Source organism: Esox lucius, chromosome 23 (assembly GCF_011004845.1).
Source record: "Esox lucius isolate fEsoLuc1 chromosome 23, fEsoLuc1.pri, whole genome shotgun sequence".
Lineage (NCBI taxonomy): Eukaryota > Metazoa > Chordata > Actinopteri > Esociformes > Esocidae > Esox > Esox lucius.
Genome location: NC_047591.1, coordinates 18,713,321 through 18,725,786, shown reverse-complemented (window position 1 = coordinate 18,725,786; position 12,466 = coordinate 18,713,321). Strand labels below are relative to the sequence as shown.

The following is a 12,466-nucleotide window of genomic DNA, read 5'->3' as shown; positions in this document are numbered from 1 at the left end:
AACTTCATCAAGGACATATCTTCAACAATGATTACCAATTTAAACAGCTTAAAACAAGGACTTTAGCCACTTGCAAAGGCAATTACTCATGTACAGAAATGTTTTAGCCTCAATCTACTAACAGTGCAATAAACAATGTATCAACAGACCACACATTTCGTTTGCCCATACAAACTACTACGCAGCCAGCAATCACATTTACAGTCTTCAAAGTCCAGTAAAGAGATGTGAGCTTACCGGTAGCCCCTTTGATCTTTTTCCATGAGTTTTAATTCTGTGATTCTTCAGCGATTTCTCTTTTCTTTCACTGTTCTTAGCTGCATTGCAAACCTGAACAAACTTGCTTTGCTTGTATTGTCTGAAGGTTTCTGACGTGCACTGCTAATTAGTTTAATTTCGCTCACCTGCTGAGGTGCACTGCGGAGCCGCGCTCTGTCACGCGCATGCAGAAGCAGCCTCTGTCACATGCACTCGCACTCAGACACACCTCCCAGCAGATCGCCGCAACATGCATTGTATTATGATATTGTGAGAAGCGCAAGTAACATTTTTCATGAACATATTCGGGGCACGTAAATGTACGTTGAGAAATCCTCAACATCTATGTGCATATGAAAAATCTTTCAAACTACCGCCCAATCTCGAATCTCTCATTTTTGGCTAAAATCTTGGAAGGTGTGGTCGCACTTCAATTAAACAAACACTTAATTGAAAATAAATTATTTGAGCCTCATCAATCTGGTTTTCGAAAATTACACAGCACTGAGACTGCGCTGGTGAAAGTCAATAACGATTTACTTATTGCTTCTGACTCCGGCTCCACGTCCATTCTAATTCTTTTGGATCTTAGTTCAGCCTTTGACACTATTGACCATATTTTATTACTCAATCGTCTCGAACATGTATTTGGTTTGTCAGAGACCGTTCTTGACTGGTTCACGTCCTATTTTAAAGACCGCAGTCAATTTGTTTTTATGGGTGGTTTTAGGTCCAAAACTGGTTCTGTCCACACTGGTGTTCCGCAAGGGTCGGTTTTGGGTCCCCTACTGTTTAATATGTATATCTATCCACTCGGTCAACTACTACAATCTCTCAACCTTAATTACCACTTTTATGCTGATGATACACAGATTTATATTCACACTAGACCCGGCCAGCAAGCGAATGTTGTACATCTTTCTAACTGTATTACTGAGATAAAGACTTGGATGTCCAATAATTTTCTGTCTCTAAACGGCTCTAAAACAGAAGTTATGCTCCTTGGTTCTCCTCATCAACTGCGAAAGGTTGGGTCTCCTACTCTGTCAGTTGATGGTGGTGCCTTGGAGTTTAAGAGCAAACTAAAAAATCTTGGGGTCATATTTGATGCCACTTTGTCATTTGAGCCATTTGTGAAGAATACAGTTAAGACATCGTTTTATCATCTCAGAAATATAGCTCGACTACGTCCTATGCTGTCCTTCCCAGTTGCTGAGAAGTTGATAAACTCTTTTGTTTTTTCAAGCATAGATTACTGTAATGGTCTTCTAGCTGGGGTATCAAAATCAACATTGGATAAACTACAATATCTTCAAAATTCAGCTGCTAGAGTACTGTCTGGGGCCAGGACTAGGGACCATATAACCCCTGTCTTGGAGTACCTGCACTGGCTACCTGTTAGATACCGCATTGATTTTAAAATCCTTATGTTGGCTTATAAATCTTTGCACCACCTGGCACCTCAGTACTTGACTGATTTATTAATGCCTTACACACCTTGTCGGAACCTGCGTTCCTCACGAAGCGGTCTCTTAGTCGTTCCTAAGACACGGTTTCATACTAGGGGTGATCGCGCTTTCTCTGTCTATGCTCCTATGCTTTGGAATTCCCTCCCGGCTGACATCAGAGAAGCAAATACACTAGCGACTTTTAAATCTCTTCTGAAAACATTTTATTTCAGGATTGCTTTTACTTGATTTAAATTCCTCTGTGTTTATCCTTGTATTTAAATTGTACTGTTTCTGCTATGCTTGTCTGTAAAGCGCTTTGAGAAAGCTACTTTTAAAGGCGCTATACAAAATAAATGTATTATTATTATTATTATATATGTTTTGCGTTTTCCGTGTGGAGATTCAACGTCCTCCCAACTAGTCTAACAGTCTACTAAGTATACCATAAGTATTTAAGACAATATATAGCACGAAGTTGCGCTAGGAGCTTCGGATAAATAACCAAGTTAAGCTTCCCTATTTATCCCACCCAGGGATCTATAATAGGATCACCGCACCTTGGCTAAAACAATGAAAACAAAGAAACAGGATTCACACATTTACATATATTCAATAAGCACCATCCAAAGCTAGACCCTTGGTCTTGCTGGATTCTTAATCCAGTAAACATTTACCTGTAACAAATAGTACATAACATGTACAGCATTAAATGTATCCCTTTATGAGGCACATTAAAAGTCTAGGACAAAAAAAGATGCCCAATGGAGTTTTCTATTGAACTTGATTTTAAAGTCCTAGACTAGGTTTAATCCGTGTCTGCGAGGCACTTTTTACTTTCTGAAGTAATACAGGGCTAGCAGGTAAAATCTAAGAGCTGGACAAATTACATGATGTTACACACACTTACAGTACAGTAGGTGGCGGTATGCACCTAAAAGTTGATTGCGATCCGCCATTAACCCCGGAGAGGAGAATAATTAATAATAATAATAATAATAATAATAATAATCAGTGTCTACGAAACTGGCCCATAACAAGGTGTTTGGCCACCAGGAACCGCTATATCAGCGTGTTAGTACGCGTTTCGCTGTTTAGCTCTCAGTGCTTTATTGTGAAAAACCCGGAAGCTTTGGTGGAAACAACTTCCGTTCCACACGATACAATTCTGTTTCGAGAAAGGCTGTTTTCGTTAAAAAGTTCAAACATCTAACGTTAATTCAAATCACAAAACGTATATTTCAAGTTTGTTAAGCTTTCATCTGGCTGCTGCTGGAAGGCAATATGCAAAGTCGTGATCAATGCGAAAATGGTAAGTTAGCGATAATTAAAAAAAACATTGTACCTGTGTTTTTCGATAGCTAACTAGCTAATCGTAGTAGTCCTAGTAGTATTGTACAGTACTAGTTATTTTGATGTGCGCTTGGGTATTCAAAACGCACAATACAAAAGCTCTTTACACCGGTCCTGGAGAAGGGCCGAAACGTTTTCGTTATTTTTTTCTACCTACTAGTAAGTTGCATGCGACTGGTGTCACAACTTCAGAATCAGTCTGGATATTTAAGGAGAGGATGACAACTTCAGTACTGGCACTGTATTCGGGCCCTGAATGAAACCTGCTGTATTCCGCTTTGTAATGTCGGCTATGTTGTCATGATTTTTTTGTAGTTTATTACACTTATGACTTGTATCAGTATTAAAGTGTCTTTATCATTAACCCGTATGAAATGTAAATGTTTCACTACTAGAACCACTATTGTTTTAGCGACAAGTACATAACCTAGGTAGCCAACAAGCTAGCCAAGAGCTATGAATGCGCGCGCTTTATGAAACGTGCGCCTTATGAAACGTGCGCCTGGTCAGTTTGTGAGTTCACTACTGTACTTGTTTTCTTTTTAGGAACACCTCTTCTTCTTCCTTCTCTGCGTCTTTTCATTCCACCACTGCGTCTGGTCTCTGCAGCCATGTGGCAGGTGGTCCTGCAAGGACATGTTCAAGATTATGGGATGTTGGAGGAGTTTGTCACAACGGTGACAGAAATTGTGCCAGAGCTTTTAAGTAGCAGTCAGAGAGCCCAACTCATCCTGGGACTTCGAGCGAGGGTGAGATCAGGTTCAGAATCTCTAAGCATAACATGTATTACGTAGGGAGGTGCCTAACCAGAAACAGTGGTTGGACCTTTTAAAAAAAAAAATCATTTAGCATTATTTAATTTACTTTTAGATTATATCATAGTGAACACCACAACATACTGACTAGATGGCCTGATGTTCAGTATTGGAATTATAGTGCCAACTGGTAATGAATTGTAAGTCAACAGACAGGACGAAATGCTTTTATTATATTTTCTCATAGTGTTACACAGAGAACTGAGCAATGGCTAGAATGTGTCTGTTTGACCTTTGATTTCGGTGTTTTGTTGTTTCAGTTGGTTCTAGAGTTGTTTCGAATGGAGCAGACACCGGATCTCCAGAATATTCGACAACACCTGGACAGGATCCGATCCCTCACGTCCACAGATGATTCAGAGGTATTTTAAAAAGGCCAGAACTGAAGAACACATGGCTTTAATAGTGGACTGGGATCAATGATGTATTGATATACCCCTAGGTGGACAGAAATGATCTAGCTGTAGGGTGTTGCAGATAGTGTTTCTATTGCAAATGTTAAATGGATTTTGGGGTGGTTTTCGGACCAGGAAAGACGCATTCTGCCGAGAGTTATTCTGTATATTAGTTTGTGATCTTGCAGAAATCTGAAGATCCTAAGGCCACTGTAGGACCAATTAACTTATCCAAATTGAGCAAAGTCCCCTCGCCCATGGCATCAAGAAGCCCAACAACAATATGGTGTGGTTGAGTTTCGAATCTTCAGTCGTGTCAACGCTGTAAATGTTCTGTTGCAGTCCAATGATGCGGAGGTGGAACTGACAGAATCAAACTTTGTTCAGCTGGTTGAGTCATTGATGAAAGACCCAAGTGAAAGGGAGAACTTTTTCCAGGTTTGTCCATCTTCGTTTGATCTCAGTTGTAGTTAGGGTCATAGATCAGTTGGCTTTCATTTTGACTACTCCATTGTCACTGTTTGGACTTAAATGAGATGAGTTAGGAAGCGAATGAGTTAGAACTCCGAAATATATAAATATATTTATATCCAATAAATGTAAGTATTTAAGTATATGTTACATTCCAACACTAAACCACCATCAGTGACATTTGATTAGGGCTTCTTTATTAACTAAACAATACGAAGACCATCCTGGACGATGGTCAAAGACCAAAGGCTAGAGCAGTACATTGCTGACATTTTACATTTATTTTTCATTCCTAGGATGTGTTCCCTGTGGAGTTCGGCCCACAGTATGACACTGCAATACAAATGCTGATGTTGGAATTCCTTACCAGACTTGAGAAGTTACTTCCCATACCAGACCTGGAACAGGTACTAAGGAGAAACACCATTGTCAATATGGTTGAATTCAGAAACAAGGAGTATGTTTTGGTTCATGCATTTAAACCATGTTACTCTTCCTCTCTCCAGACTGCCTCCTTGCTAAATGCTGTCCCCTCTGCCCTGGAACAATGTGTTCAGTCTGTACCAGACCCCAGGCAGCTGAGGACCCTGCTGCAGTACCATAGAAAACTTGGACATGTGGAATCTGTCGGCGGTGAGTAAATTACAAAGTTATAGGTTTACTTTTTTGTTGCGGACCTGCCAATCTGTACTGGTTTTGTGTTTCGTGCACAGAGTTGAGCTCAAAGTACGCTGGTACAATATAAACTCTTTTTTTTTCCATCAGTTAAATATTGTAATAAGAAACCTGCAGGACCTCTTTTAATACATGCAGTGTTTTGACAGTTCTTGCTTTAACTAGTGCCGTCCCTGACAAAGTTATACCATGCAAGTTGTCTAGAAAACCCATACCGCAACACTCTGGACGGATGCTGACTGGCCAAGTACATTTTAACGTTGGTACTTACAGAACACTAAAGTCAACGTCAGCATGGGAAGTAGTTATGTACGGTAGTTGCAAAACCACGGACCGCACTATTCACAGGATTACGTAAACAAATATCCTTTTTTAATCAGGATAATAGTAGCAGCTCGTGAATATTAGAAGGATTGCACCCTGTATCATGGTTCATCTGTCCTTCCAGAGTCACTGGTCCAGTCCCTTGCGGCACATAATTGTTCAATACTGTTTCGAACAATTTCAAGCTGACAGTTTCTACCTTCGGCCAATGTCATCGTTTGGTCCGGAAAGGGCATTTGTCTATGGTTTGGTCGATGTTGCGGTGTGTTGGTGTAGTCATGTATTTGAGTGGGGTTCGGGGACGGGTAGTCCGCGCTAAAGTGGCTAAGGTTGGCAGGCATGCGTATGATTTGTGTTGAGAGAGGTAATGTGCGTGTGTGTGTTTATATATATAGTAGGTTACTGGTAATGTTTTATGGTAAAATATTTGAATATGATGGATTTACATAATATGCACACTTGATGTTGATCAGTTAATTCAGTTGAACTAACATTTTATTTCCTCCCTCTTTTGCTTTAAAAGGATCTCCAACGTCCTTTGGTGACAGCATCATCTCCTCTCTGTCTCTTCGTCCCTACGTGCGAGTTGTGTCAGCCCCAGATGTAGCCTCGGATACGCGGTCAGAAAAAATGCATTCGGAGGGAACAGAAGCAGCGGAGATGTCGGAGAGCCAGCCCGAGGGAAGTGTTGGGCTTGTTGCAGCAGATGATGTTCCAAGATGCATAATTACAGAGCAGGGGTTTGCTATGGACATGCAATCCGCTGTTGTGGAAATTGACAGTCAGGCGGTCACCAGTTTGAATTCACTCCGAATATCGCGTTTCCAACCGTTGAAACGAAGCAAAAGGCTGCAGATAAAGAAAATGTGTTCAAAAGGAAGAAACCCATCTGTGGTGCGCATCTCTCATAAAGGACGAAAACCAAACAAAGCGGACTCTTGTGGGCGTCCAGTTAAACAGCTGTCACCCTCCAATGTGCTACCCACCCTGAAGAAGTCATTCAAAAGAGCCCAGTTTAGTAAAACGTGTGAAGTCTGTGGAAAGACTTTCACTCGAGTCACAGCCATGAAAAGGCATCAGCTTACCCACACGGGAGATCTCAAGTTTAAGTGTCTCCTGTGTGAAAAACAATTCCGAGACGGTCATAATCTGAAGAGACACCAGAGGAGAGTTTGTGAAAAGGACCTCCAACTTTCTGATGGCGGCAAAGATGACAAAGAGATCCCGCAACCTTCAACTAGCAAATCTCCTAACACATCTTCTGTCAAGACTTCTCCACCAGGGACATCGACGCAAGGACCTTTAGACACCAAGACGTGTTCTGTGTGTGGGAGGTTTTTTGCTCGTACTTCAAGCTTGGTTAGACACATGAGCTCCCACTCCAAAGAGCGTCCATTTAAGTGTGTCAACTGTGATAAGAGATTCAAGTATTCCTATGACCTGAGAAAACATCGGAGAGGGTTGTGTAAGAAAATGACCCGCAGAGATTTGTTACAGAATGGAGATCCAAACGTGACAGAACCAAAGGGGGGCCCGCACCTAGAGAAAGGGGTTCTTTCCACAGCAGAAAATCAAACACAAGTAGATTGTAATACCTGTAACGTCTGTGGGAAAATTCTGACATGTACTTCAAGCTTGGTAAGACACATGAGCTCTCATTCCAAAGAGCGTCCATTTAAGTGTGCCAACTGTGATAAGAGATTCAAGTATGCGTACGATTTAAAAAAACACCAGAGGGAACTGTGTAAGAAAATGACTCCAGGAGATTTGTCACAGGATGGTGGTCAGAACATGGCAGAACCAAACGGGAACCCACAACCAGAGGTTTTTCTTGGCATTGCAGAGAATCAAACCCAGGTAGATTCCAGAACCTGTCAGGTCTGTGGTAAGATTTTGACTTTTGCCTCACAAATGGAAAGGCATTTGAAATCTCACTCGAGGGCACGTCCCTACAACTGTGCTACTTGTGAAAGGAGCTTTAAGTACAAAGACTCTTTGAAGAAACATCAGGAGATCCTTGGCCATGAAGGCATCTTGGAAGACTTCGATCAAGGTGTAGAAGAGCAGCAAGCGGAATTGAACACAGAAAGTTATAACCCTCTTTTAACCAAAGAAAATGACACTGTGGCCAGTACCACAGATGGTAATCCAGGGGAAGCTCCCAAACCACATACATGCACCGTGTGTGGGAAAGTGTTGGACTGTGCCGGTCATTTAGCTACTCATATGAGATCCCACTCAGAGGAACGTCCCTATCAGTGTGTCCACTGTGACCACCGCTTTAAGTATATGCAAAGTCTGAATCAACACCAGAAATACACATGTAAGGCCAACCGTGAAGAGACCTCTCAGGTCACAGAACAGCAACGAGTGGAGGATTCTTGTAAATCATCTGCCTGTAATATTAATGCCCCAGAATCTACTGATGAACTCCAACTAGTTCACTGGTGTAAAAAATGTGGAAAGAGTTTTGATGACATCTGTAGTTGGAAACAACACCAGGAAAATGTATGCAAGGAGGAAAAAGGAAAGGAGGTCTTCAAATGTGAAACAAAAAAGGTGGTCTTCAAATGTGATGATTGTGGAAAGGACTTCAAAGGTTCAAGATACCTAAGAACACACAAGAGAATCCACAGCCCATTCTATTGCTCTGATTGTGGAAGGGTACTACCAAATTCTATTGCCTTTGAAAGACATAAGCTGGTGCAACACAAGGAAATTCAGTGTACCATGTGTGAGAAGACCTTTACCCTGTTGGGTCGACTGAGAGACCACTACCTGCATCAACATAAATTCACAGGACCATACCCCTGCTCTCAGTGTGAGAAAACATTTATTGAGTTAAGATACCTTGTTGAACATGAAACAATTCACTCAGGGGAGTTCCCTTATCAGTGCTCAGTTTGTCAAAAGAAATTCAGAACAGCAAAATCATTAACACTACACAGTCGCAAGCACACAGGGGAAAAGCCGTTCCTGTGCTGGCAGTGTGGAAAGAGCTACAAGGACCATGGGAATCTGGCAGCCCATATGGGGACTCACTCAGAGGAGAAACCATTCTCTTGTTCACAGTGCGAAATGACTTATCGAACCAAAATTCAGCTGAATACACACATTGAACAAGTTCATGACGGAGTGAGATACACTTGTTCAATTTGTGGAAAGCAGTTTTTGAAAGCAGTGTCTGTAAAGAGACATGAACTTACTCACACTGGAGAAAGACCATGGCCATGCTCCTATTGCACAAAAACGTTCATCACTGCCAATGAAAGGAGGTTGCACGAGCGGTACCATACTGGGGAACGACCATACAAATGCCAGGAATGTGGAAAGTCCTTTGTTCAGTCATGTTTCCTGAAGTCACACCAACGACTTCACACAGGAGAGAGGCCATTTGCATGCAGCATTTGTGATAAAAGTTTCAGATTGAATTACCATAAGCAAAGACACGAGCAAACACATACAGGGAAAAATAAGCCGCATGTGTGTGGGGAATGTGGATTAGCCTTCACCCAAAGAAAGCGCCTGACGGAACACCAACGCACTCACTCCTTGAATTAAAATGGTGTTCTCTTTCATATATGGACAATACACTGAAAACCAGAGAATGGGAGCTTTTGGGCACAGACAAAATTGCAGAGAAGGGGCTCCAACCTCAATCACCACATCAGTGTATTGGGACCAGTGTCAAATGCATTACCACTTTCTCTGATGAGTTTGTGTTACATTAAACTAATTTATGTAAGGGATAAACAGAGATGTTTATTACACTTATACCACAACATACAAACAACAATAATGTTAATTCTAGAACTCACTTCGTTGCCAATCAGCAACAAGTGTTGTTGTATATTATGTGTGTGATATCTATACATCTATATCTCATTGATTTAACACCGTTTTTTGGGCGTGGAAGGGCTTTTATAATTTTATGAATCATTTGAAAAGCTTGTAATGATGTATTGAGTAAAGGCTGGAAAATGTAAGTAGTTATTCTAAACCACATTGCATTTTCCCATAATTGCAATAATAAAGGAGAATTACATGTCTGATTTAAAAACGTTTGGATTCACATAGTTGCAAGCACTGATACACATCATACCAAATCGATCAATGCTTGCTTGTTTTTCCAGAATGGTGAAGACTGTTGTATACCGTCCTCTTTCCCCAATCCAGTTCAGCCGACAAAATATGCTTACATTTTGGTTGATCCGAATAAGGGATTTTAATAAGGGCTGTCTATTTTCTTCAGGTGATGCCAAGATGCATCCAAGTTCTGTGGCCCTTGCATTTTTTTTTTTCCTTTGCTGCCTGATTCATCTTCCTCATTATCATGAGTATATGTGGACTCATTTCCTCTAGCAGGCAGCTTTACCACTGTTGCAAGGCTGTGATTATTGCCCAAATGCTCACAAGTGGTATATAAATGCCTCCCCCAGCTTTTTACCTGTTGTCTATTTTACAATCTGTCATTTGTTTGACCTTCCACATAGTGATAGATGATGAGTTACTTCATTGTTATACCCCATTGAAAGCTACTGGGGGCCACATTTCAGTCCCCTAAGACTGAGATGTACTTAAAAAGTAGAATGTTAATGCAGATTTATTTTATTAATGACGAAAGGGTGCCAATCATATTCTGAACATGTCTAGCTATACAAATGTTTTTTTTGTAAAATGTATCTCATTAGCCATGCTATTTCTAAATAATTTTTGCTCCTCTGTAGCATGGGTTCCAATAAATTTCAGTACTGTAGTGACTAGTATAGAATAGATTGGTTTGAGCATGAAAGATACATTTTACCTTTTTTATTTTACTAAAGTTACCATACGTAATGTAGAATACGAAGATGCGCTCTCCCCACTATTAATTCTGCAGTGCAGGTATACGATCTTTAGAAGATACGTTTTCACCGTATCAGCAAAGAATCGTTTGAGTAAAACAAAATTAAGGAAATTCAGGCGCTAAATGAACAGCTCCTTTCACCAATGCTATTCACCGAAGTGACATTCGTTCGAGAGCGATCCATCCCAAGTGTATATTGCTCAGTTTTACATGCCATGATGTACTCGTTATGTGGGTTATACCATACCTAAGATTAATGAGTATCGCTAAGTAGTAGTGCAATCAATTACGACTTAAAACGCAACCAAAACACAGACCGAGTTGATTTTCGACATTGATTAAGAGCTAACCACTCTGATCATATTCCTTCCCTCAATGCTCCACAAGGAAGCAAAGAACGGTCATCAATGGCAGAGAGCACATGAACTGAATCATCACTCAAAACCCGCTTCGCGCTCAGAAAGGAATATCAAAACTCATCCTCGTGGGTAGCGAGACCAAACACTTTAGAAGCACATTTCTCAAGTCAAAAACTATAGAAATGATCCCTGAAAGTATAGTCTTAACGAACCAATAAGCGAGGAAGAGTACCCTATGCTGGCACAGTCGTTCTCACTGACGGTTACCGCAGTTTGAAACGCGAACTATAATAGGAACACGTGGGCCATGCTAATCATACTAGTTTTCAACAACAGATAAAATATGTAAACAGTTTTGATCACATGTCTAAATGGACTCTGTAATGTTTTAGTAATCTTTTAACGCAATTGTTCAAGTTCAGTAAGTCGCAAATGAGGGAGGTTCCAGAGGGTAATCGTGTAGTTTTCGGAGTACAGACATTGGTTGAAAAGTACGTGTCACAAACTGAAGATGCAAATTCATTTGCGGAAGGATGCCACACTAATTATACCCAACAAAATATGAACGCGATATTCAACTATTTCAAATATGTTACTGTGTTACAATTCATTCAAGGAAGTCAGCAAATTGACATGGATTCATTAGGTTATCATCTGCGTCAAAAAATAAACGATATAAGGTGTTTGTGTGTATATGGAACATTTCTGGGATCGTTTGTCAGCTCAAGAAACATGGGACCAACTGTTCACGCGTAGTTTATACACTGCTTTTAAATGACTTGGAGCTTCGTTAGATGGCATCGCAATGGGGGTTATGAATTGAGATAATAAAGATGGATGCTAATCATCAAATTCAACTACCCAATATGAAATACATTTGAAATCCAAACAATTTTGTTATTCGACATTAATTAAGAGCTAACCACTCTGATCATATTCCTTCCCTCAATGCTCCACAAGGAAGCAAAGAACGGTCATCAATGGCAGAGAGCACATGAACTGAATCATCACTCAAAACCCGCTTCGCGCTCAGAAAGGAATATCAAAACTCATCCTCGTGGGTAGCGAGACCAAACACTTTAGAAGCACATTTCTCAAGTCAAAAACTATAGAAATGATCCCTGAAAGTATAGTCTTAACGAACCAGTAAGCGAGGAAGAGTACCCTATGCTGGCACAGTCGTTCTCACTGACGGTTACCGCAGTTTGAAACGCGAACTATAATAGGAACACGTGGGCCATGCTAATCATACTAGTTTTCAACAACAGATAAAATATGTAAACAGTTTTGATCACATGTCTAAATGGACTCTGTAATGTTTTAGTAATCTTTTAACGCAATTGTTCAAGTTCAGTAAGTCGCAAATGAGGGAGGTTCCAGAGGGTAATCGTGTAGTTTTCGGAGTACAGACATTGGTTGAAAAGTACGTGTCACAAACTGAAGATACATTAATTTGCGCGAGGTAGAACGCAATATTCAACTATTTCAAATATGTTTCTGTGTTAAAATTTCATTTAAGGAA

At 40.6% G+C, this 12,466-nt stretch overlaps 1 protein-coding gene and 2 non-coding genes across 3 annotated transcripts; 1 reads left to right on the top strand and 2 right to left on the bottom strand.

Moving 5' to 3' along the window:
* Positions 1-2,842: 2,842 nt before the first annotated feature.
* LOC105009719 (zinc finger protein 845-like) lies at positions 2,843-10,216 on the top strand. The gene is made up of 7 exons (XM_010869148.4): positions 2,843-3,018; positions 3,606-3,808; positions 4,135-4,236; positions 4,612-4,707; positions 5,037-5,147; positions 5,247-5,373; positions 6,263-10,216. Exons 1-7 carry the CDS (start codon positions 2,991-2,993, stop codon positions 9,298-9,300), a joined length of 3,705 nt encoding a protein of 1,234 aa, XP_010867450.2. The 5' UTR covers positions 2,843-2,990; the 3' UTR covers positions 9,301-10,216.
* Positions 10,217-10,933: 717 nt separating this feature from the next.
* Positions 10,934-11,149, bottom strand: LOC114830212. Its single transcript, XR_003777926.2, has one exon. It is a non-coding gene; the product is annotated as a small nucleolar RNA U3 (small nucleolar RNA).
* Positions 11,150-11,865: 716 nt separating this feature from the next.
* LOC114830213 lies at positions 11,866-12,081 on the bottom strand. The gene has a single exon (XR_003777927.2). It is a non-coding gene; the product is annotated as a small nucleolar RNA U3 (small nucleolar RNA).
* Positions 12,082-12,466: the final 385 nt, after the last annotated feature.